The 25,611-nt window shown below is 44.5% G+C and overlaps 1 protein-coding gene across 2 annotated transcripts; it reads left to right on the forward strand.

Moving 5' to 3' along the window:
• The first annotated feature begins 5,530 nt into the window (after positions 1-5,530).
• Positions 5,531-18,989, forward strand: QTRT2 (queuine tRNA-ribosyltransferase accessory subunit 2). Of its 2 annotated transcripts, XM_057404347.1 has the most exons (8): positions 5,531-5,797; positions 6,367-6,422; positions 8,870-8,946; positions 11,920-12,129; positions 13,188-13,387; positions 15,973-16,124; positions 17,615-17,732; positions 18,654-18,989. In XM_057404347.1, exons 1-8 carry the CDS (start codon positions 5,601-5,603, stop codon positions 18,913-18,915), a joined length of 1,272 nt encoding a protein of 423 aa, XP_057260330.1. In that variant the 5' UTR covers positions 5,531-5,600; the 3' UTR covers positions 18,916-18,989. The 2 variants fall into 2 exon arrangements, with proteins under 2 accessions (XP_057260330.1, XP_057260329.1); XM_057404346.1 differs by lacking the exons at positions 5,531-5,797; positions 6,367-6,422; positions 8,870-8,946 and adding an exon at positions 9,945-9,969.
• Positions 18,990-25,611: the final 6,622 nt, after the last annotated feature.

Consider the following 25,611-nt stretch of genomic DNA (forward strand, 5'->3'; position numbering starts at 1 on the left):
AGTCCCAGGAAGTGACAGTTACAGGGCTTTCTCCTTGCCACCTAGATCTGTCTGCTAAATTCTGACTAGAGACACTGATTTGTCCAAGACTTCACAGTAAGTCCGTGCTGGGAAGATTCATACCAGTCTTGCATTTGTGTCCTTTCCTACTGCATTGTTGTCTCTTTCCTGTATTTCTGACTTTATCAGTAACTGCTAAAAGATCACAAAGCAATGGATTACTTCTGCAAACTGAGGGGAAAGTCAGGCTAAAATGGTACTGGTGGCCATATCACCACAGTACACTCAGACTGTACATTTCTTAGGGCAGGGACACTCTTTACTTTTCCTTTGGAGAGTGCATTTTCAGATACAACAGGAAATAAAAGCATGATCTTAGTAATGCACCAGTATCATAAGCATGCAAATGCTTCAGACAGATCTCAGAATAAAATACTTTACTACTTTGGTGCAAACAGGTGGAGAAACATAAGAACCAAATATACAACCAGGAGTCAGTAAGATGACATTCATGAGGTGGTGGTACCACCTCCCTGGCTGTGTTAAGACTTGCAGGTAAGGGCATGCCTGTTTCCTAAGTCACACTGGCACATGTCGGTCCTTCCTGCAGAAGAACTAGGTAGTTTTGCCCTTCACTGTGTTAAATGGCAAGAATGTCAGGCATTGGAACAGGCTGCCCAGGGCAGTGGTGGAATCACCATCCCTGGAAGTGTTCAAAAATCGTGTAGATGAGGCCTTCAGTGATATGGTTTAGTGGTGGCTTTGGCAGTGCTGTGGAACGGTTAGACTTAATCATCTTAAAGGTGTTTTCCAACCTAGGTGATTCTGTGTGTGAAGGAGCATTACCTGTCCAGGCACTATTTTACAGCTGCTTTATTTGAACAACAAAATGAAGAAATTGGTTCAGTCTGATCAGAAAGATGACCAAAGATCTTTCCAAAAGCATCAAACATTATCTTCCTTTGCAATTATTTGCAATAGCAGTCATTTCCTTGCCCCAGTTTTCTCCAGCCAAAGGCTCTGGGGCTGTTTTAGGCAGAAGATCTTTTTTATTTCCAAGTCACACCTGAGAGAAATTTGTCCAGTTCTCACAGGCAAGTTAGGCAGCATGAGCTGCCTGGCCTGGGGTGCTTCTGGATCCCTGTCCCATCTCTATTGTCCCAGAGACACATATACAGATACATTCTGATCCTGAAATACTTGGCTCCATGGTCAAGCTGGCTTCTTGTCAGACAAGTAGGTTCTTAGTGCCTCTTCAAACATGCAGTTGAGTTTGCCAGCCCAGTCAGCTCTCTTAAGAATGAAAGCTGTAGTGCAAATAGCCAAATCCTGGCTTCCAGCCCACACAGTCCCAGCACTAGACACAAGATGTTTAACAGACTGTAAATAAAAGCCCGTAGACTACAATGGGCCCGCTCCTTCTTCATTACACCCACAAATTCCAGTAATCTGGATAATCCCTCAGTCAAGAAAGAAGGAAATAAACTTGTGAAATACCAGTAGACAGTGATATGTTCATACAAGCCTCCAGGGCAACAGGGTAATTGTGTAGATGACTAATTTCTTAAGGTAAAACAAATTGGAGCACCTAAAGGAAACCAGCAAACACTTCTGTCCATTTTTTTGTTTAAAATTCTGGCGATAAGCATTACTCTGTGTAGCAGGATGTAGCTGGTACTCTTTTCCAAGTTCTGTGGACATTTTGAAATGCCATTTAATATGAAGCAGGCACCAGGTATCACAGCCTTAAGAGAAGAACAAACCCATGGCCAAGATACGCTGATCTGATTTAGTTTTACGCTGTTCTGTGTATTTGTAGAGTTGTTAAACAACATCCTGGTATGCTAAAAGAATGCCCCAAAACAAAACAACAAACCCCCATCATTTTCATGACATTGAAAATTCTGTTTCCGGAGCACTTTTGTGTTTTTCTGCTTGGGGGTTGTTTTTTTTTAATTCTGTAATCTCAGGTTTAGTAATTCCAAGAAATTTTGTATCAGCACAGTGTGGGGGTCCCTTATTCAAACAGCGAAAGCCACTCGCTTCTTCTGTGCTGAAAATGTTCTTGCCAGTAAAAGCTCTTTTGGTATGAGGGTTTTCTTTTTTGTCGTTTGTGAACTCACTTACTCAGTAACTAGAGTTATATTAGATCAGAAATTTAACGTTGGTGTCACTCATTTGCCCCCTATGGAAGTGATGGTAATGGCAATGTTGCAAAGACGTTCCATCAGATTTCTTTTAATAGTTCCTTACAGTGTGATTCACTTGAGAATGACTCAAGGATAATGAAAGGAAACAAAAGCCATTTTATGCATAAATTCTGGTATTTTCTGCCCTTTGCCCATAGTGTAGATGCCATGGAGTAGAAGCATGGAGGCTCCAGTGTATTATTCCCAGGACTGATGGAGGAACATGGTTTAGTTCTCACCTCAACAAAAAGCAATTCAAACTCCTTTCAGAAGAGACAGTAGGAAGAAAACATTAAAGATTGACTTGGCAAATGAGGAAGGGAAAACATGGGCAAGTTGCACTCAATCAGGAAAGGAGGAAAACCCATCATTTCATGAGTACTTTAGAGACCCGTTACCTTGTATGACTAGAAATATGCACAAGAGGGAAGAATGTATCCTTGCTACGTATCCTTGTAGTCCCCAAAACCAGAGGCAGCTAGGTGAGAGCACCAGCCACGAGGCTCAAGTTTCTCTCTCATTCTACTCAGTTTTTCTGCCCTGTGAAGCTCTCATCATCCTCTACAATATGGAGAAGCTTTGTAGGAAGAACTTAACCCTGCTTTGCATGCATATGGGTGATCTGTGGTTCCTTACACTCTAAAATAATCTAAGTGAAAGTGTCAGTCCCTACCTCAGATTTCTCTCTGCTAACCCCAAAGATCTCATAACTTACAGGAAAGAGGACATGTGCAAGGTGGGAGGTGGCATCCTCCCAGCCACAAGCTTCAACCTGAAGTCTGAGAGTCTCAGACAAGGGATAAACCTGGGGTGAGAACCGCCCCGCCCTTCACTAGTGCTGTGCTGGTGTTCCCCAGGACAGGCAGCTGAGCTCCTGCAACTGTGCATGCTTTAAGGCTGTAAGCTAGAACTGGCAGCTGGAATTATCCAGGACCACGCACTATGAGCGGGATGCAGGCAGAGGAGGCTGAAGTATCTACTTGCAGCACCTCTCTGGTGTGGGAGGAAAGCTGGATCATGGCTGTCGCTGGAGTATTGCCAGAGTAGTAATTTTTTCAAGGGCTACTATTTATGTTTTCCCCGCTGTGGTATTTTCACTTTCTCCCTCAAAACCACTCTGCAGCGTCAAGCGGCCAGTCATGTGGGAAAATGAATGTAAAGTTTGTTTTACTTTTGTGAATGGGCTTTTGAGCAGATGTTGTCAAGGGAATCCCCCTACAAGCCAGAGCTGGTTTCTGGTTTATTTTCTTCCCTTCACTCAGGCAGAAGGCTCACCCTCACAGCAGCCAGCCCAGCCTTGGGTGGAGTAGGTAAGCATGGTCAGGGTTAGCCTGGAGACCACCCCTCAGAAGAAGATACTACTGGGTGTCTCCCAAAGAGGGCTTTTGCAGACCATTGGTGTCAAACACCAGGCTGCGGGGAGTCCTAGCTTTGGGTGGCCACCGTTCTCTGAGGTGGTGAGCTGCTGACATTTGTTCTCCCCCTAACCTGTGGGGCTCCCAAACCCGCCTGGATGCGTTCCTGTGCAAGCTGCTCCGTGTAGCCCTGCCTGAACAGGAGCTTGGATGAGACACTCTCCAGAGCTCCCTTCCAACCCTGGCGCTTCTGTATGACCGCAGGTCAGCTCTCTAGCCAGCGGAGCTGAAACTCCCCCTGCTGTACAAGCAACGCAACAACGCGTGCTGCAGCGCTCGCTGGAGCTGCACCCCTCCAACCAGAGCCCCGCTTCGCAGCATCACCTCGCCCCCAGCTCCTCTTTGCCAGCAGCATCCAGCGAAGCAGCGCTTGTGAGTAAACGACAGAGCGCTTCTGAGTGAGGCACAGAGGGAGCGGAGGAAGGGCAGACGGCGTTTTTGTAAGAGGCAATGGGGGAGCGGGTGGGTGCTGCTTTTGAGTGCAGGGAAAGGAGAAGAGTTACAATGTGATGTCCTCATAACTGGACTATAAGAGTTCTGACATTTCTCTTGCTGATAGCTTTCTTTGCACATAGAAGACTATACCATTAAGTATTCTAATAAGGTATTCCAGATAAAAGGCCTTCAGCTGAGCTAGGAACAATCCTGAGGGATCTGTAGCTATAAACAGGAAAACCACCGCAGAGAAGTGCAAACAAAAATAAGAAACACAAGTAGAGCAACTTTTCCACCCATTGCAAAACCAGCTCCTTTTAAGCCACTGTGCTGTATAATGCATTCAGACAGTGCACTGTAAGCAGATAGATGTATTCTCTGCTATTAGTTAAACCCTTGGTGATTGCAAGTGAAAGACTTCCTGTATTGAAGTGGATGCTCAAGACATGTCTTTATTCTGTAAGGTTCACTTTGAAGTCTTAAAAGAATGGTCAACTCAGTTATTAAAATGCTGCCTCCTGTCAGGTTTTTACTCTGCAGACGTACTTCCAGCACTGGGGAGAGATAATTTCTCTCTTTTTTTTTTTCTTATTTTCAAATTTCAGTAAGTAGTTGTGGCTACAGGCATTAGAAAAGGAATATTCAGTTAGGTAATTAGTGAGGAAAATTTTGCATAGGAATTGAAGTAAAACCACACAGTTATTCCTAGATGTGGAAGTTACACAGAGCAACTCCATTTTCACAGCTGGACTATTATTAAAAATACATGAGGTAATTTCACCCAGTTTCCTATAGCCCACTAATTTTATTTGACCACACACCGTGTCTTCAAGGGCAGTATTGATCCTTGTCTTGACCGGACATCTCCAGGAGACAGAAAGTTTATCCTTCTCTTAGGTATGCTAATTAAGGTCTACCTTGGACTCCAGCAATTGATTCCTTTTTCGCCTTTTTCCGTTAAATACATCTTACTATGAACTGTTTCTTACGGTCTCAAGTTTTGCAAGAGCCTGTCCAGACCAGAACTGCAATGCTGGATCAAGAACGGTTCACTTTAGGCCGCTTGTGGCAAGCGGTATTTCAGCTCACCTTTCTCACAGCCCTCATCATGACAAGCTCAAGTGCCATTCACGCAAGCACAGCGTGGCCGTCCCACCGCCGCCAAGCCAATCAGCTATTGCCACGGCACTCCCAAAGGGCCGGGGAAGCCCTTTGCTGACCCTGCTGTTAGAACAACCCGGTTCCCCGCGGGGCCGCCCCGGGTGTGACAGCCCTCGGCCGGACCCAACGCCCTCTCCCCGCCGCCGCCGTTTAAACCGTTGGAGGTGTTTTAAACCGCGGCGGGCACCGCCATGAGCCGCCCGCTCCTCTCGGCGACTACCCGGACGCACGGCGCCGGCAGCGGCTCCGCCATAGCAAGGCCTCCGCCAGTGCGCGGAAAGGCGCTGTGTGTCCGCCGGCGCACGTCGATGATGCGGTCGCTACGGCAAGCGGCGGGGCTCACAGCACGTTCACACCACCTCCCGCCGCGCACGGCGGTAACGGCGCTGCGGGCCCCGCGATGCAGGTGAAGCTGTGCGGGGCGGCCGGCGGGCGGCTGGGGACGCTGGTGGGGCTGGGCAGGAGCGGGGCCGCCGTGCTGCCGCTGCCGGGGTGCCTGCTCTACACGCGGACCGGGTCGGCGCCACACCTCACCCACGACACGCTGCAGACGGTCGGCGGCGTCCCCGCCGTGGCGCAGCTCACCCTGCCCACGCTGTGAGTATGGCGGCCCTGTCTGTCTGTCTGCGGGGCGGGCGGGCGGGCTTCTCGCTTCCCCGGGTGCAAGGCGAAATGCCGGAGTCTGCTGGCCCTTTGCTGCTTCCCCGTCGGAGGGGGGTGCAGTGATTTAAGGATGTAGAGGGCTGAGGGAGCTGGGGAGGGAGGGAAGGGGGGATGGTGGGGTGTGTGTTAGTCTGGAGGAGGCTCATCAGGGACCTTGTTCTACAATTGCCTGCAAAGATGATGGAGTGAGGTTAGTAATGCTACCCAGAAAATCCCAGCGTGATTTCGTGCTCTCCAGCAAGGCAGTGATCACTGGTCAGTGTGAGTAAAAGCTCTGCCTTTTTGCCACAGAATTATGAGTGCCCTGGTTTGTAAGATGTGATTCTTGAGCTCTGGGTTTAGTTCTGTCTGTCTCTGCTTTGTGGCTTGATAGCTGGATGGCAGCTATCAGTGTCTAAACCAATGCAAGTTCAGACAATGTGTAACTATGGGAAGCAGGAGCCTTAGTGATGAAATGACTGATCTTGTTTGCTTAGTTAATGTGTTTCTCTGTCTGGATGCAGGGCAGAAATTCATGAGGTCCTGGAAGAATACAAAGAAGGAGCTGCAAAATTTATAGGTAAAATGTGTGTATTTGCTTGTATGTCTGGAGAGATAATGCAGGTGGATCTTGCTGGTGAATTTTTAGGCAGCACAGTAGGCAGAAAGATGTAGGTATAGGCTTTCCATGTTTTGGCATTTTCTCAGTGAATGTGGCACTGAGGAAGACTTGAAATAGTACGTTGTCACTAGTATGGCCACAAATCCTTCAAACAGGCTACAAAAACAGGGAGTTTCCCTTTATTTATCTTTTTTTTTTTCTGTACCCAGTTTTCTCCTTGGGAGCTTCAGCACTGAGTAGGGTGGGCTTAGCCCAGAAGTTGAGACTAGAACTGAAAGAGGTTTGACTGTAGCCCCAAGTCACAGCTGCAAGTGAATCTTGCCATGTACAATTTCTGACCTCTTTTGAGGAGATTGGAAATTCTCATGAGAATGGCTTCCCTCATGGAGCTGTCCAGATACATTTCCTGAGAACATCTGTCTGCTCAAGTTGGCTTTTTCTGATTCACATGAAATAGTTGTTTTCATCTAAAGAGGAAATCTTCATCCAGTATGAAGAAAAAACAGGCAAAGTGCTCCACAGCAAATCAATTTCAGCTGGTGGATGCTTCTGCCGCTGAGCTATTCCTCTTTTGAAAAGATGTTAGGGGCAGGACCCCATGAGCTCTGAGGAACTAAAGCAGCAGGTGGAGAAGCTCATTTCCCCCTTTCTTTGTTCCTGTCCCTTTAGCAGTTGCACTGTACTTGCTCCCTGTATTCTCCTTCCATTTTTTTCACATTAAAGAGTCAGTTTTAGGAATAAACTTGACTTTAGTTTGTCAAATATAAGACAGCCAACACTGCCATCACCCTCAGCTACTGCACCAAGCCCCAAGCCTTTGTGCTCTTCATTCCCTGTACTCCATTCCTGGAGCAGTTCCTGAATGAAATCTTTATCTTAACACCTCGTTGACAAGAATAAGTAAAGCAGCAGTTCTTACCTTTGTGACTGTCCTGGGTTTTTCCTGTGGTTGTTGTAACTGCACATACTATGCAACAAAGATCACTGTTATCAGGCTGCTGTGGCAAAGGAGCCTGAATGGACAGTGAATGCGGGTTAGCATCTTGTTGTGAATATCTGTATCATAGCCTGTATTTATGTCTGGGAAGGTAGCTCAGGGAACTGGAGGATGATCAACCAAGTCAAGAAACTTCTCTGGGATGCTTTGGCTGTCTGCGCGTCTCAGGCTGCACTGGGTATAGAGTAAACCCTGTCAAAGTGATGTCATGTCTTTAATTTCTGTAATTTATAATCAGTTCTTTGTATAGAATGTGGCAGACTTCGCAAGAAAAAACTTTGAGTTGCCAATGCTGAGGTGTTCTTATGACTGTTTTGTATGTGTCCATTGCACATACATTCTGAATGTGTAAAATAATGTGAATTATTACAATTTTTTAAAACGATAGGACAAGGGGTGGTGGGTTTAAACATAAATGGGAAGTTCAGATTAGATATAAGGAAGAAGTCCTTTACTGTGAGGATGGTGAGGCCCTGGCATAGGTTGCCCAGAAAAGTGGTGAATGCTCCATCCCTGGCAGTGTTCACGGCCGGGTTGGACAGAGCCTTGAGTGACACGATCTAGTGTGAGGCATCCCTTTCCGTGGCAGGGGATTGGAACTGGATGATCCTAAGGTCCTTTTCAGCCCAAACCACTCCATAATTTTTGTCCTATATACAGACACCAAGCTTTTTTTTTTCTTTTAAAGCACATCAAACTTTTGGACATGCATTGCATTATGTGAGCGAAGTTATGGCTTGGATTCTAAAGGAAGTTTGCTTGCTCCCAACTTGCAGTAAACTTTGAGAGCTTTGGGACAACTTACTGCTTCAAGAAAAATTAAAAACCTCTTTCTCTGAAACTTCTTGGAGGCTTCACCAATTTTCGTGACTATCTGTGAAGTGAAAACTATGTCATTGGAACAGGCTATCTAGCTTTCTGGCATTTGAAGCGTCCAAAGTGGCAGGGATTATAAACTTACTTGTGTAGCTGATCTGCTGTCTTGCTATATGCTGTTGTTCATTAAAAGTTCTAGGCTTGAGATTGTTGCTCACTTTAGATTATGTCAGATGTCTCCGATATATCAGTTGAGTGGTCAAGCAAGTCAGTTGTTTGGTCTGTCAAATTTTAATAGCAGGAGTATTAATCAAGAAGAAATACAAAAAACTCTCAAAGGAGCTGTTGAGGTTGCAGAGTCAAAGGGTGTTATTTGATGGTGTATTCTGATGCTGCACTCTCCTCCCTGCAGCTAATAAAGCTGGGGAAAAAGCCTGCCTTCTTTGGTGCTGAGAGATCAAATTAACACTTATTTTCTTTGTCAGAATGAATGTATTTATGTGTGTGAGAATACCCTGTTCCCCTTTTGCAAATTTACAGACCATTAGCTTTGTTTTGGTTCATGAAACTCTACTCTGTTCTTTGTTTCCAGGTATGCCAGAGAAGGTGCTGTACTGCTCCCTTCATGATCCCGTCACTCCCTGTCCATCTGGCTACAACACCAACAAGGTATAGTAACTGTAAAGAATTGAAAGGTCCACTTAAAGCTCCCAAAAGAGAGCTGTCAGTCCTCCCCTTGGCTGGGTGGGTCGACTTAGCCGCAAGATTTTTTTATGCTTTGTATAAATACTTGCACAAAGAGGAACATCGTTACATGTTCATACCTCCAGCTAAATAAAGCTGGACGTTTTCTTACTTGACGGGATGTTCCTTGAACAGTTAAGTGGCAACTTGGATAGAAAGGAGAGCTCTGGACTCCCATACTCTTGTGGTTAATATGGTGGTGAAAAAAAAATCCATGTATTTTAGCTTATATGTTGTACAAGCTTATAATAGTGCCACTGATAAGCAATAAACCTGAACTTCCATGTGTGTATTTACAATCTGCTACAGGCCCACAGAGGGGCAGATTTTAGTATTTTTGCAGGAAGGTAGCTCAGCAGTTCAGGAGTGCATAGTGCTGTGGATGTTTGCCCATTCCATGCCACAGGCACTCATGTTCTCTGTGCAATCCACATGCTGCTTGCTGCCTGACACAACTTTGGCTTGGAGGAGCCACTCCTGGCACCTGCACAGTGCCAAGGCCAGTTTGGGTGCCATCACACTGGGTCACTGAATGACAGGGGGTAAGGACTGTCATCCAGCTGTCAGTGTATACTCTTTCTGTTGGGAACCAGGCTGAGATCTGTCTTGCTGTAGGAAAGGAGTCATCTGAAGCTTGTCTCAGTGTTGTGCAGTGGTGAGGTGATGTCAGCAATCTAAACCTGGAGGATGCAGGTTTGATCGGTTTCATGTTTTGAAGCCGATAAAGATTTTTGTCACCCTGCTGCAAGGCATTCAGCAGCTAGATTTACACTGACAAATACTTCTGAGAGCTTTTTGAAAGCAGTGGGATAGAAGGCTTTGGTTTCTGTGCCAGAAAGCCTGACACAGGCTGGATTTAAATACTCAGAGGGTAATGCTCAGTTCTGTAAGCCACATGGCTGTTTTATTTATGAAAGCAGCTGTTTTCCTCTGGAGAGCAGAATGAAGGTAAGTAGACTTGATTACATTCTGTGCCCTTTGGCTCAAACAGTTCTGGCTTTCCTCTGTCTGCCTTCACCAGCTGTTCCTCGATGCTCTCGCATAAGAGGCAGCAGGTACTAACTGGCCAACATGCTGCTACAGAACAGTGTAGAGCTGCTGCATTCCAGTTAGTCTGCAGGTTGTAATTTGGGATCTCCCCCTACCTTGGAGACTTCTGCCTGTTTCTTTGTTACTCAGGTTCTGTGAAATTGGCTGATGAGGCCAGAAGTAATCAGGAGAGATGGATGGATGGATGGATGGGTAGCTGGATAGATGGTTGTACAGCAGATATGTAGTGCAACCCATTTGTGTTTTTTTTTTTTTGTGAAGACCAAAAGGGAATTGCTCTGTGCATATTTTTTTTTGCATCAGTTTATCAAATTCAACTTGTTGTTAGTATGCATGAGAAATGCATTGCTGAATTTGTCTGGCATAGGCTAGGAGAATGCTTCTAAACTCTCAAGTCCCAAAAAAAGTCCCTATAACACTTCAAGCTATAAGCTATTTATGATAGCTGAAAAATGTTCCTCATTTAAAAATGAGCTAAACGGAGATGAAAAGAGCCAACTTCTAAAGGGCTCAAGCACAATGCTTAATCTACTTCAATTCTCCTTTAAAATTTGGGAGCAGCAGTGTCACAAGTCTAGCAGTAATACAACAAAAGCAATCATAGAACCATAGCATCATAGAATGGTTCTATAGGGTTAGTAAGGACTTTAAGATCATCTAGTTCCAACCGCCTGCCATGGGCAGGGGTGCCTCACACTAGACCATGTTGACAAAGGTGCTGTCCATCCTGGCCTTGAACGCTGCCAAGGATGGAGCATTTACTGCTTCTCTGGACAACCTGTTCCAGTGCCTCACCACCCTCACAGTAGAGAACTTCTTCCTTACATCTTAATTGAACTTTCCCTGTTTAAACCCATCACCCCTTGTATTAGTGCTACAGCCCCTGATGCAGTCCCTCTCCAGCGTCCAAGCTGCATTCAAAAGTTAATTCCAGGTTCTGTAGAGTGGGATAAAACATGCATAGTTACAGTGGCTGCAGTAACATTCTGTGGCTCTGCATGGTTAGTGAATTGAATGATGCTAGCCCAGAGGTGTTGAAGTAACATAACCTCTCTGCGAAGGTGCTCTTGTCTTGCTTTAAAATCGTTTGAGTGTAGCATGGAGTAACAATATGTGATGGAGGCCCATGTGTGCATGCAGAAGGGAAGATGCGTGAGGAGACCGAGAAGACTGTGAAATCCTAATGAGTACCTGCCATTTCTTGCACTGTCTCTAAAAGTTGTGTGTTTCTGTTTTGCTTGGTATTTCAATCTCTTCTTAAGTGGCTGGATTTGGGACCAGAATCCAAATAACGTTGGGTTCTAAGGTTAAATTGCCTAACTTTTTGTATTCTTCTCTGTGTCTGTGTGCTTGATACATACATGTGTATTCGCACAGGTGGTATGAATTCACTGCTCAAAAGAGGAAATAGTTTATTGGTTTTGCATTATGTACAGAAAACTAGTGAACTGTAATTCCTATTGTATCCTTTTCTGATTTTGAGAGATTACAACATAAGTTTGATGGGAATTAAATCTTTTCTTCTTTTTATTTTTCCAATTCTGCCACTAATTTGGGTGATGATAGGCCATATGCTCTATCCCAGAGACTTTCAAATATGTGGAGAATTACTGTGTTGAGTGTTATGGTTTCATCAAAGCGTATCCCAGGCATCCCAGTTAAGTAATTTATCTCCTTTCACTCATTGTGCCAAATGCAGCTGATTACCTGAGCCATGGTCCTGGAGAGCTTGTCTATGAAGTATCATTCCAATATCTGGTGTTTCACCAGACCAGTTCCTTCTCTGCTTTGACTCTTACAATCTGTTAACTTTTGTATCTAACATTCATCCCTGTTTGTCCTTGACAGACAGTGTCCCTGTGGGGAAGCTCAGGGCGCATGGAAATCACAGCTTCCAAGTTCATGGATATGCAGCGGGCTATCCAGCCAGATTGGTTCCAGTGCATCTCTGATGGAGACACCATTGCTGAAGAAGCTGGTAGAAAAAGGGCCAAGAAGTCTGTGGATAGGTCGCTTTCCTTCCTGGATGCATGCCTTCAGATGCTGGAAAAATCACCGGTAAGGTCCCCGAAATATGGGGCTGCTTTTTGGTCTGTGCTGCATCTTTGAATAGTCCCAGGATGTGATTTAGTAGGAAATCGTGTCACACAGATGTATCGGAGAGTGCCCAGGTGAGAGTCCTGCGTGAGGTATAACCAGTAGCACTGTGAAGTTTCCTTCCTTCCTTTAATAACTTGCCTCCTGCACCAGGATACCCATAGAAAATAGAATGGTTGGGGTTGGAAAGGACCTTAAGTTTATCCAGTTCCAGCCCCTCTGCCATAGACAGGGACACCTCACACTAGACCATGTCACCCAAGGCTCTGTCCTGCCTGGCCTTGGGCACTGCCAGGGATGAATATCTACTAGTTGAGGAGAGTTATTTAACTTTTTCCTGCTTTTGGACTGTAGTGCATTTGTTTTACTTCCCTTCATGTTAGATGTGTGGGCAAAGGTTTCTCATTCAGATTGAGGAAACCCATCTTTTTGCTCCGAATTTCTCTCAGTTCCAAGTGAGGGAGAACTTGCTAAAATTTGCCAGTGCCATTCTTCATTTCCTCCAGCAGTTTTGAAATTTCCCTCCCTTTTGGTGAGAGGGAACATACTAAGTCTGTACTACAAAGGAAAATGGGTCACAGGAGCCGATATTAGTATCCCCTGAAAGGCAGTTAATTGTGAGATCTAGTGTCTGACAGCCAGGATAGTGGCACCTGCTTTGTTTTCTGCACTGACACATGTAATGCTGAGAGGCTGTCTATAGAAAGCCATGTACAAAGATCATCTGTGGTTATTGCCTTCTATAGAGAGGTGGGATGGCACCAAAATTCTCAGGGAATCGAAACTGACAGTGTCATGGTAAGGAGCGTAATCTTGTCTCTGAATCCTTTTTCTACCTTACACTTGGACTTCACAGTGTTATGTGGGGAATAGTCATACATAAGGTGAAACGCTGTGCTTCTGCTAAGTTCCTGGGAATGTGGGCCTTAAGTAGTTGGCATGTGGAGTCTGGGCTGTGAGATGTCTTGCGTGTCTTTGGCAGAGGACGCTCTAACACTTGTAGCTTTCTCCTGGGCCAGGAACTACAAAGAAGTGTAATGTTCGGGGCAATTGAAGGTGGAGATATCTTGGAAGAGAGGCTCAGATCAGCTAGGGAGACTGCCAAGCGACCTGTGGGTGGCTTTCTGCTAGATGGCTTCCAGGGATGTGCCATGGCCAAGGAGACCAAGTTGAAACTGATAGCTTCTGTCACAGCAGAGTTGCCAGAGGATAAACCAAGGTAAGCTGTATGGGAAACATCCCAAGAAGTCCATCTGTCCTATTATGAGGAGCATATACAGGCTGCTGTGCAGTATCACTGTATTGTACCGCTTTCTGTATGTGCGAGGCTGCATAAGTTCTACCAGTGTCAGGCTGCAGTCTTCAACCCCTGTTTCAGTTTTTAGCTGCAACTGGCACCAAGCTGTGCCTGCACTGTGGGTTTTGGGTTTTAGTATTCCCCATATTTACAGAACAATCAAGATTTTTAGCTCAAGTGATTTTACATTTTAGGAGGAATTGCAGGTATTATATGTCTGGACTGCTTGCATTTGGCTTCTGAGGCTATGGTTTACTTGCAGTTCAGTTCAAACAAGAACTTTATTACCAATGTATTTTACAGGGACCTCTTCTCAGAAAAACTCATGTTTCCAGTTCTCTCTGATGTGAACTAGAGGAGAGAAGGGAGGGCTGCTTATAGAACCAGTGAGTGCTCACACGGTCTTACGGCAGCCAGCTCTAACTTATTACCTAAGAAACTGAGCCTGTGAGTTACCAGAGGTGGTACAACCTGGCCCAAACCAATTGTATTCTCTGCTTGGACTGGCATAGTGTAGGGATCATTGTGTATTCTAAGGTGCAAGTTCTGTCCATAAGATTGATGCCAGAGACTGGACAGGAGGGGCAGCTTTCTTGACTCTTAAAAACGACTTAACAGTAATTAAAGACTTTCGGAAAATATGCACTAGTATTTTCTCGTGATTCAGAAGGGGGGGAGGAGGGGATGTTCCTTAGCATTGGGTTGAGCTTGCTGTCTTTTGCATGGGTTGCTCTTACAGGAGCAGCTGCAACAGAAGTAGCATGGCTGTCTTTTTTTCATCATTTCCTGAAGAGAGTGACTCAGGCCCCATTGTCTTTCTGCTGCCTTCTGCACTGCTTTGACCTAACAGTGTTCAAAATGCAATTAAATGCAAAAGCATGTGCCTGGTATTGCAGCTTGTTCATGCTTAGTGGTACCTGGGGTTTGAAGTTTCCTGATAATTACAAGGCTCGCTGTGTTGTTGCCATGCTGTCTGGTTTTGCTACTTAAAAGATCCCCTGGGAGCATTAAGAGTCCAATCTGCTCAGGTAACCTCAGTGGCTACCAGTGCATCTGCTTCATCTATCAAATAGTTTGCTTGCCTGGTTAAGACAAGTGTTTCTGACCTCTTTGTAGGAAGAAAGCTGGTTACCCCTAAGGGGTCTTGTAAGTATTTCAAGTGAATTTCAGACAGTCCTGCTCTCCTGAATCACCCTTGCCATTCTGGCTGGAGAAGTTGTTTCACAGCTGTGTTCTACCCCAAAATGAAATTCTCTAGAAGATAAATGCTTCCTATGCTTCACCCAAGAAGTGACTGATTTTTGTGTGATGGTGAAATGATCTTACAAATGTACTCTGAGTCCTGTCATGTACCTAAAGATGCTGCAGTTTCTTATTAAAATTTATTTCACTTTTCAGTACCCTTGCAAGAGCAAATGTTTGTCATTACCTCGGCAAAGATAAGTTTTAGCAAGGGTTTGGATCATATATGCAGAGCTACTGTGTTAACTATTAAGTATAATTTTTTTTCTGTGCTGCTAGAGCCTGAAACACAAGACACCCATGCTGTAAACTTCTCCTGTGCTTATTCTGTGCTCACAAATATAATTGGAGTAGTTAGAAGAGTGATTAAAAATGACATCTTGTGACTTCATTTTATCCTGTGTATTTTCCTCATTATCTGTTTAGATCGTTGCCCTGCATTAGCTTCTACTGTTGTCAGCCCAGCCATGCACCTGCAGGAGTGCAGGGCCTGCTCTGTTCTCTTCTGTTTCACCGACCCTCGGGGAAGCTGCCAGCTAAATTTGGCTAACAGCAGGATCTCTGTTACCAGTGATGGCAATCCAGCTGGGCTCTTCCTGGCTCTTAATGCCATGTCCTAGGAGATGTTACAGCCCAGGTTTTTGGACAAATCATTTGAGCAGGTAGAGTGTAAAGAGGAGGGAGGAAGAAAGCAAGGAACTTTTCTCTTTCCAGTGACGTTTGTCATTAGTGCATTCTCTTCCAGGCAGTTCTCCAAGTGCTATATGATGTCTGTCACCTGGAGGACTTGTATCTTTGACCAGCCATCTCCTGCTGTCCCTGCTGCTCTTGTCAGAACTTTTTAGAGGTTCTCCTAAACAGTTACCAAGCAAAGGGGTCCATGTATCTGGAAACTGGTAGTTCCCTGCCGCACAAACATGACTGAGGAAAATACCTGTTCTATGACATACATGCTAGGGGAATTTTGAATCTGGGTGTTTTTGTATATGTACTTCAAACATCATGGACACAGTGAGGTTTTTCTGCAGTAAATGAAGGATTACTGATGTCTTCCAAACGGCAGATAAAGAAAAGCCTGTTATGTACTGGATAAATTGGAAGTGGAGAACTGGAAGCACACAGTGATGACTGTTGTATACACTTGCCTTCTGGTTAGCAGTTGCAAGGATAAGCTACATGTGCTGCACATGTGTCTTTTCCTTCAGGTACTTGTTTGCTTTCTAGACATAATATTCTAGATTTGTCTTCTTGTGTGTGTCTTACAGACTCATCCATGGTGTAGGCAAACCAGATGAGGTGCTTGAGTGCATTGAAAGGGGCGTGGACATTTTTGAGAGCTTCTTTCCCTTCCAAGTGACAGAGCGAGGCTGTGCCTTGGTTTTCAGTTATGACTGCCATCCAGATCCTGAAGCAACAGGTAAGCTCCTTCATGGTCATTACAGTTTTTACTGTATCAGCCAGTATTGTGAGAAGCATAATTCATGCTTTGGTGGAATCTATACTAGAGGATTTTGTTCCTGAAATAAGTGAAGTAACAACTGGACAAACTGGGATTCCACTGTCAAGTATTGCTTTTGAAGGTGGGATATTTTGACAGGAACTTGAGGCTTCCACTTAGGATCTGAATGATTAACCAAAATTATTTCTTAAACATTTACTGAATAGAGAAGTTTCTGTTCTACACCATTGGCAAATGTTCTGTTACTGTTAGCAGTGAAGGCTGGACCTGTTAAGTGGAGATCCAAGATACTTGATCTCTAGAATTAACTGAGTATGTATCTGTTTAGATGATGTATTTTTAAAGTCATTTAAGTCCCCAACAGAAGTTAGGGATTCCAGTTCTTTGGGCAGCTTTCCTCTCTGGCCTTGTATTTGATAGTTCCTATCAAAACAAAAAGGAGCTGTTCATAACTCATTACCTGGTTGCTCTGTAAGATGGGAGCATGTGTATCACCCATTAAAGCATCTATAAAATGTTTTTCAAGCAGCTGTTTTGGTTTTGCTTATGAAGTGTTTTTTAATACAGAAAAAACATTTTACATTTTTCCTCCTGGGTAGCATATAGCAGCTTTTCATGCCTGGATAATTCAAAACCTGAATAGAATGGAACATCTTGATTCTTTGTGCTTGCTGCTGGTTTTTTAACCCTTCTTTTTGTTTGTTATTCTTTACCTTGTCTCACCTTATTCTTAAATTAGAAGATTCTGGGTAAGGACAGAATCTGTTCTGTGTCTGTTTAACACTCAGTGGACATGGATTGTGCAAAACCCTAATATTGATGTGTCCAGATAACGTCTCCTGCTTAAGAACAAACCTAAAAATGCAAACCTACAAAATTATATGGTGAGTTTTTATTTTTAAAACAGACTGCTGTAAGGCAGATGTGGAATCTAAATTTTCTGCATTAGTGCTACCAGCCTCTTTTGATTGCCACTGTTTTCAAGAAAAGAAAAAGGGCATTTTTTTGAGCCTGATGACAGCATGGAGTGTAGAATGGGCGAATGCAGATGAATTGCCTGTCTAACATAATCTCAATAAAATGACTTTGTTCAGGTGATTGCAGTCTATCCAGCATGCAGTTCAGACTGGAAGTATCTTTGACATTTTATTAAGAATGCAGCTTAGTAAAGCAGCAAAAGGTTACACTGTTGTTTCAGATCTAACTCTTCATTAGGTTTAGTAGATAAGTTTTCACTTGCCTCTCTATGTTTTAATCATCTAAATTGTATTTGTGTTAACTAACCTATGCTAATTAAGGAAAATCAGTTGCTTACCATAGGAAGGAGGTGGAAACTTGGGGTGGGAGTTTTCATCCGTTAAGCGAGTAGCAGAAACACCTACTTTAAGGTTGTTACCCTTCCTCTGCCCTTCCTGTCCATAAAAGGCTGTTGTCTTGATTTATAACAGTTTTCATGCAAAATGGTGCCCAGGACCTGGAGAAGAATGGTGCTGAAGAAGACCAAGGTGAAATCTCCAAAGCTGACCCAGAAATGACACCATTTGAAATATGTCTAAAGGACAAAAGGTACGTGAGTTTGTGAGGAGGGTACATACAGCTGTATCACTAAATATGATGCTTTTGTCCTCTGTGTTTGATGGCATGTGGTCAGTAGCTGGGTGGGAGACTTTATAAAACATGAAGCTGCTGAGGGCAGTACTTCTGGACACATGAGTGGAGAGTGTTGGATAAGCATTATAGCTTGTGATCAGGCATCAGTGTGTGGCCTGACTTTTGCTTGACCTAAAGGTGGGGATTTTCTTACCATTTATCCCGCAGACATACTGTGGTCATAACTATGTTCCAGCTGAATGGAATGACAGTAGGCTAACAAAGGTTGTCTGGGGATTGTTCTGGACTTCCAAATCTAACATTGGGTCATCTTGAGATGCTAGATTTTATATAAACCATGGAGAGCCTTTCTGACTCTGGGCAGCTGGAGAGCAATTATGCAGTTTCTGGATACTTACAAAAACTTAGGACATTGTTACCATGTGTTCTTCCTTCTCTTTTACACAGCTACCATTAGGCTCCGTAGACAACTGTGTTACTTTGCTCAGTCCTCTCTCCACTTTGAGAATGGTGCATCTCACAATAGAGGGGAGGGAATACAGTTTTGATAGTTTTTTCTTTCATAGACTGATAGGTAGTGAGGTGTGTCTTGCACTGCAGCTTTGCTGTCAGGGAAGACATTAGATAAGGGCTCTCTCTGCTGTTAGCTGTGGTATAGTCAAAAGTCATCCTCTGACTTAGCTGTGTGGCATTTTTGGTTCTGTAGTAAGTTCTGGCATGATACTTAAGTCCTACCTGCCAGTAGACCTGGTCTTGAATGTCAACACATCTTACAGCAGCTGGATTCAGGCCCTCAAGACTTTCAGGCTCAGGTCCCTGCAAAAGGCCATATAGTAGCTGGATACTCTATTGCTTAAACGGGTCTTCTTTCCTTAGATACCAAGATGATTTTGGTCCTGTGCTGGAAGGATGCACGTGTTACTGTTGTCAAAGGCATACTCGCGCCTATGTCCATCACCTCCTCGTGACCAATGAGCTGTTGGCTGGTGTTCTGCTCATGATGCACAATTTCCAGCACTACTTCAGTTTCTTCAGTGCCATACGGGATGCTTTAAAAGACAATAAACTGCATCAGCTGAAAGAGTTTGTCTTCAGGCAGGCACTTCAAAGCCCAGCAAATGCGAAGCCAGGCCAGTGACTTCAGAGAGCATAGCGGAGGATGCAGGCTACATCCTTATCTAGTGAGACTGTGCTAAGGTGGACTGCCAGCAGGGTCACTGCCAGCAGGGTCACCTGAATCTATTAGTAGTTAAATGCCTGCTTTCCTGGAGGGAACCGAAGGAGACATTTGAAGAAGATCTCTCTTCTGTGGAGAAGGAAGGTCTTACTCAAACATCCCTTTCGGTTAATTGGCTTAAGTGTATTATTGGGGTACAGAAAAGACTGAACAGCTCACAAGACCAGGATGGATAGCTTTGTTTTCAGTTACTCACTGTTGGCTTTCATATGGAAGGACAGAATTATTGAACTTGTGACTGAAGAAGCAGCAGGCTGAGAAATTGGGGCTGTTCAGGCTGGAGAAGCTGTGTGGAGACCTCATAGCAGCCTTTCAGTATCCAAAGGGGTGTACTACAAGGGTGCTGGAGAGGGTCTCTTCATCAGGGACTATAGGGATAGGACAAGGGGTGGTGAGTTTAAACTTACAGAAGGGATGTTCAGGTTAGATACAAGGAAGAAGTTCTTTACTGTGAGGGTGATGAGGCACTGGAACAGGCTGCCCAGAGAAGTGGTAAATGCTCCATCTCTGGCAGTGTTCAGGGCTAGACTGGAAAGAGCCTTAGATGACATGGTCTAGTCTGAAGCATCCCTGCCAATGGCAGGGGGTTGGAACTGGATGATCTTAAGGTCCTTTCCAACCCAAGCCAGTCTATGATTCCGTATACTTAAAATTAATCCAGCTGTCTGGAGGCTCAGCACCTGTTTGGGACTCTGATCCAATACCCAATGGATATTATAGGTAATTATTTTTCTTAGAAAATCCTAGTAGTGTGGTTGTCCCATCGTGCAGCTCCTTGATGAGAGATCCCACCTCAGTTTAACACAGTTCCTTGCAGCCATTGCGAGCATCTGTGTCCTTGAAAAGAACTGACTGGAGGTGCTGCTGTATTCAGTGGCACAAGGGGCTGACTGTGTACTGCTCTCTCATGCTGCCTGTGGTGCAGTACGTTCTCTGGGCCAGGAGGAGGCCTTCCACCTCTGCCTGGCCTTAAAAACCCCTGTCTCAGGAACGCCAGTCACTGACATGAGAGCCAGAAAGAAGAGAACGTATGTAATCCATGTCCTGCTGTAGAGGGATTTTTTGGCTCTGTACGCTTTCACCTGTATGAACAAATGTTTCACTCCTGCCTACCATGTGGATGGTGATGAATGTACCATTCTTTCCAGCTGTCCTAGCACTGCTCAAAGATCAGGCTACGCAAACGTTGCGGTGAGATGGAGCTATGGAAGCGATGGATCTCAAGGAAGTGTTTAGAAAAGATTCTTGTGTCTCCTTGTTTTAAAATATGACTTTGTTATGACACATCCCTCTCATTCGGGTTTTTTATGCCCTGAACTTTGGAATCCTGGATTTATTAATTTTATGTTATGAAGCAACAATAAAATATTTTTATTATTCATTACACTGGCTGCTCACTGTGTGACAGAGGTGATGTGACAGAGTGTGAGTGTACTGCTCAAGAAGATGTCTTCTGGCAACTGAACCTGATGGAGAACCAGGGGCTCATTTTCCAATGGGATCCTCTCGTGAAGCAGTGGTACAAATAATTTGCTTCCAAAAAAATGCCATAATAGACCTGGAAGTGTTAAAGGCTGAAAGTGTTAAAGACCAACCTGTCCTTCTCCCCATAAGAGCTCTACTACCTGAACTAAGCTTAAAAAAAAATTCTACAGTAAAGTTGCTGTCCTTAAAGCAATTAAAGATTAATCTGCAGTTTGCTCTTCACCATTTCTGTTATGTTTTAAAATTTCACTATCTCACCTCTAAAGATTTAAGATTTTAATACCTCACATCAGAATGACTTTACTGTAGAGTACAAGGAGTTTTAGCTTCCTTGTCAGCATTGTCTGTGCATCCCTGTCTCCTTGGGCAGCTACACAATGGTGTTAGAGTTCTTTTTACCATTCCAGTCTTGCCCACTGCATTGCACTAAGTACACTTCTGTTCCACAGGACCCTAAAGAAATGTTGCAGACTTCTTTACTGTTGTCTTTAGATGGAGATTATGGGAAGTAATTCAGCTCCAGAAACTATATAAACTCCATGATTAACGTCCTCGCTCCAAGAAGTATCTTACAGTTGTTGATGCAGCCCTGGGAAATACAGAGATGGTGCTCTGGATATACAGTGTGAGGTAGCAGGCGTGCCTATCTTAAAAGGCAGGGAATTCTAATGAAACAAAAAACGGTTTATGCTTCCTTCAGGAGGAATGAAGAATATGGTGGTAATGTTGAGACTTTGCAGTGCTTGTTCCTGTTCCTACAGTGTTGCAAATGTCAGTGCGAAACCTTATGGGGGGTTGGGGGCAGGGGCTATTTTAAAGCTTTTCGTTCTCTAGCACTTTCATATCCATATACTCAAATCACCAACATGCATGAGCCCAGCACTCAGGTACCAAGGTGCTTGTGTCCAGAGGTTTGCTAGGGATGCTCTGTAAAGACATGGAGGATAAAGGCTGCTAGCTGTTGTGCCTGCATTCTTCTTAGGCTGGTATCCCTATTGCTAGTTTCAGAGTGTTATTTCGTACCTTTTGGGAGCTAGCTATGATCAGTCCCCCCATTCTTCCCCATCTCTGTAAATCATGAGGATTTATTCATTTTTCTTTGTCTCCCAACCTGGGTGTCCTGAGAAGCAGCACAGAGCTATACTGCAATCTTAGTGACTTGCTAAGCTAAGTGCCAGTAACATGCCATTCTCATCAATCTGCTCTGGCCTTCAAGTCTTCCCATACTGCTGTGTTCCTGTTCAGTCTCCAGTCATTCCAATCAGGTTTTCCCATTTGCTTATCTTGTATGTGTGTGCATGTGTGTACCACAGCTGCACAAAGTGAAGTTTCCTATTGGAGAAAATCTACCTACATCTCCTTATTATCTAACAAACAGTAAAGAACTGCACTGTTTCAGGGTTAATGTGTTGTATTTACCCAAGTTTTCAATCTTTTGGTCTTCCTAGTTCACTTTGTAAAAAATAAACAACATTTATCTTGCTAACTTAGACAGTTTTATATTTTATTCTTGTTTTAATATGGGGAAGAAAACTACATGGAAAAAACCCTAAACTTTTCATGGGGAAGTGAAGATTGGAATGAATAAGGAGTGGAAAAAATTTCTGTGCTAAATTAACTTCACTTAGCAGTTAAGACTGTAAAAACATCCTTGACTGCCATCCTTCCCCAAATGGCAGAATACAAAAGAGCAGAGCAGAATACAAAAGAGGTGGTGTGTTACAAAAGCATCAGAGCCTGGAACATCCTTCTCTTAACAACTTCTGGTGTAACATTCCTCTTGAAGGCAATTAAAAAACCTTCATGTTTCTGATGAGAGTAACTGGCAGGGCTGCATACTAAATGCTAAGTCCTGTGCCCTTCTGACCGCTTTATTGCTATTCTGCTCAGTAACTTACTCCTTTCGGAGCTATTTTAATATTGCAACTCTTTAGCAGTTTCAAAGATGTGCTTTAAAATGTGTTAAGGAAAAAAAGATCATATCGGTTTATGACTAAAATGTTTTCTCCTTTCCTTCAGGTACGTAATTTCTCCCCCCACACATTCATCCTCTAAATTACTAGGACAAGGTGTCTGTGTTGGGTCGTATCAAGCGTTATCTGGCAGTTTCTAGTTCTGCTCTACTGTGCCTTTACAGGATTACAAGAGCTGCCAAAGACTGGAAGTGTTCCATCAGGGTGTTCTGTTTATTTCTACATCTTTGAAATCCAGAGGGTTTTCAGATCATGGAGGGTTTATGCGTAAAAGAAATGGGTTGCAGGGGTGTTTCAGAGGTGGTTTTAAGTATTGGGAAGCTATTTTTTTTCCTTCTGGAACCCTGTTGATTTTTTATTTATGACCTGACATGACAAAAGGCCCAACAAAATGTTTAAACCCTCCTTTTAGTAATTTCAGAGAGGTTACCTCTGCGATACGGAATGCATACACAAAGCAGATGATGGTGCAGGCCAGTTTTATGGTCTCATTTGTAGTGCATCGGGGGTGATCTACATAATTCACCTGGGACTTCATCTCTTCTGGTAATGCGGTACTTCTACAGACTACTAAAGACGTTCAAGCACGTAGCCATCTTTCCGTAAGCACATTCTGTAGGCATGATAGGACTTTTCAAACTAAAGGAGAGTGAAGTTAAATCCCTTTGAGAAGTTGGACCTAGACAGGCAAAGTTGGCACTGGCACAAAACTGGTTAACATCTTCCTGCAACAAAATGCTCTTGCTTCCCTGTTGCTGTTGCCAGTGTGAGTGGCATCTGTCAGAGGGCACAGTGTCCTCCCTAGTGGCACATTGGCTGGGAAAGGCAATAGGCAATACCTTCCCTGCCTCACAGTGAGGTGATGATGGACTGCCTGGTTACTTCTATATCTGTCGCCTGTATGATTTAATTAGACCGGTCAGGTGAAGGTGCAACACAGTGGGATGTGCTGTCACACTTCGGATTTACCTTCTCCATCTCCTGGCCTTGCTCTCTGGCCATCATTTCACAAACTTCAAAGAAAGCCTGCTCTTTGTTTGGCAGCCATTTGTGTGTCAGAACATTGTGCAGGGCCATTTGGGAAGCAGGTTTGGATAAGGGGTTGTCTGGTTAACAAGGGTTATCCCAGACTTCAGCCTGAAAATGTAAGAGACTATGTGATGGGGAGAGGGCCATAGGTAAAGAAATGATAACTAGAGGCCTTTCTATCTGCCAGACAGCTGAGGATTAGCCTGCTTCCTGTCTTCCCTATCCCCCTGCTGCAGTGCATAGCCTTTTCTGGTCTAGGGGATGGCCAGTGTGCTGGGAAAGGCAGTGGCTATGGATCTTGCCTGCGGCTCTACAAGGTGTATCTCACCTGTTTGTACTTGCAGAGCAGGTTGATTTGCGGATGGGTGCTCAAGGAGAGATCCAAAAACTACATTCTTTAGATATAATGGCCCAGCACAGATTTTCACTAAAGAAAGGAGTGGTTTCAAGGTCCTTTGCAGGGTTCCTGGAGCCATTCCAGTGTTGTGTATGTGATACCTTCTGCTCTTGAGCTGACTGCCTTTTCTGGGGTATTAGACATATATCACAAAGCATGACATGAAGCTGTCTTTGTAGCGATTCTCTGTGCTCGTTACTGCCTCCTTCCACAGGAGAGCAGCTGATTTACCTTTTGATGAGGTAATTGAAGTGATGTAGCCAACATCTTGCAGGAAGTCAGCAGAGGCCACAAATCTGTCCTGAGCTCTTCATGCTGCCCTTCCAGACCAGAATGGAACCATCTACAATGTAATGTCAAATGTAATGCTACCATGTGCCAAAAAACAGCTGAGGAAACCGACCCTTAGAAAAGACACATGCTTTCCTCAGCCAAAGCTGAGTGAACTGAGATGGGAGAGAACAGGGACTGGCAGGCAGCCGAAGCCTTCAAAGAGATGCAGCATCTTCAAGGAGGGGAGCAGGAGATGGACCGTCTGGGAGGAAGGAGCATAGGCAAACAGGATGACTAGGATTTGGCAAGGCCAGCAAAGAAAGGAGTGGGAGCTGTGTAGTATGCCCAAGTGTAGCATTGCCAGCATCAAGTTGCAGAAGACACTGGTATGTCCCTTTTTACATCCCTTGTTTCACACACGCCTTGATGAGGAAGAAGCATTCCGTTGTTGTTCAGGGAGTTTAGCAATGGCTGCTATACTGCCATTCACGAAAGGAGCGTAGAGAGTAATGCTGGTGGCCTTCAGACCTGAGACTGAGCGCTGGACTCATCCTGATACCTGGCTCTGCTGTTCCTCACAGCGCAGTGCATTCAAGGGAGTCTTGCAGCATTAAGCACCTGCCTGTCCCTCACAGACAGAAGTTCTGCTGCCTCTCAGCTGAGGCATAGCAAGGTGAGCAGCCCACTGGCACAGGGTGGCAGATGGAAATGGAAGAAATGTAAGTGTGCTTCTGCCCAGTCCAAAGTAGCCTTTATCTGCGCTCTTCAATGTGCTGTGCTCACAGCTGTGGGGTGAAACTTACTAAAACTGACAGAAGCTTGGGAGAATTTCTCACCTGGGCCTGGGAGAAAGAGCATCCCCATTGGAGAAAGGTGTGGTTGGCATCAGAGTTAATGGGCTCCTGTTCTGGTGCTCGAGGTGGTGTGAAACCAAGGAACTGGCATGAGTGATGCCAGGAAAGCAGAACAAGAAAGGTCACTGCTCTGTGTTGAATTGAGATTGACTGGAGAGTAACAGCACAGCTGGATCAGTGGCATTTGAGAGGCAGGATTGGTCAGGGATATATCTTCTACCTCCTGTTCAGTGTCATTCAGCAAGATGTACTTAGCAGCCAGTGCTGACTTTGAAGAAGCACTGCTTTGAATCCCTCACACCTTGAATTGCCTGCAGCCTTGTCAGCCTTCCTTTGCTCCTAAGGCAGCAGGTCAGGTGGTAAGATAGCACCAAGAGATGACAACTACGTTAGTTCATCATTACAATTAGATAAGAAGTTCACTTCAATGGCTCACTCAAAGGCTAGTTCAGATTTAGGATGCTTGTGCTTGTCTAAGAAAGAACTGATGTGTCCATTCTCTCTGGGAGATGAGGCTCCTCACAGCCAGGAGTGTTTTCAGGCTGAAGGCTGCCAGAGCCTGTAATTTTGGGAACAAATCATCATG

Source organism: Pezoporus wallicus, unplaced genomic scaffold (assembly GCF_028554395.1).
Source record: "Pezoporus wallicus isolate ANWC-B61680 ecotype Strahan unplaced genomic scaffold, APGP_CSIRO_Pwel_v1 contig_5922, whole genome shotgun sequence".
NCBI lineage: Eukaryota > Metazoa > Chordata > Aves > Psittaciformes > Psittacidae > Pezoporus > Pezoporus wallicus.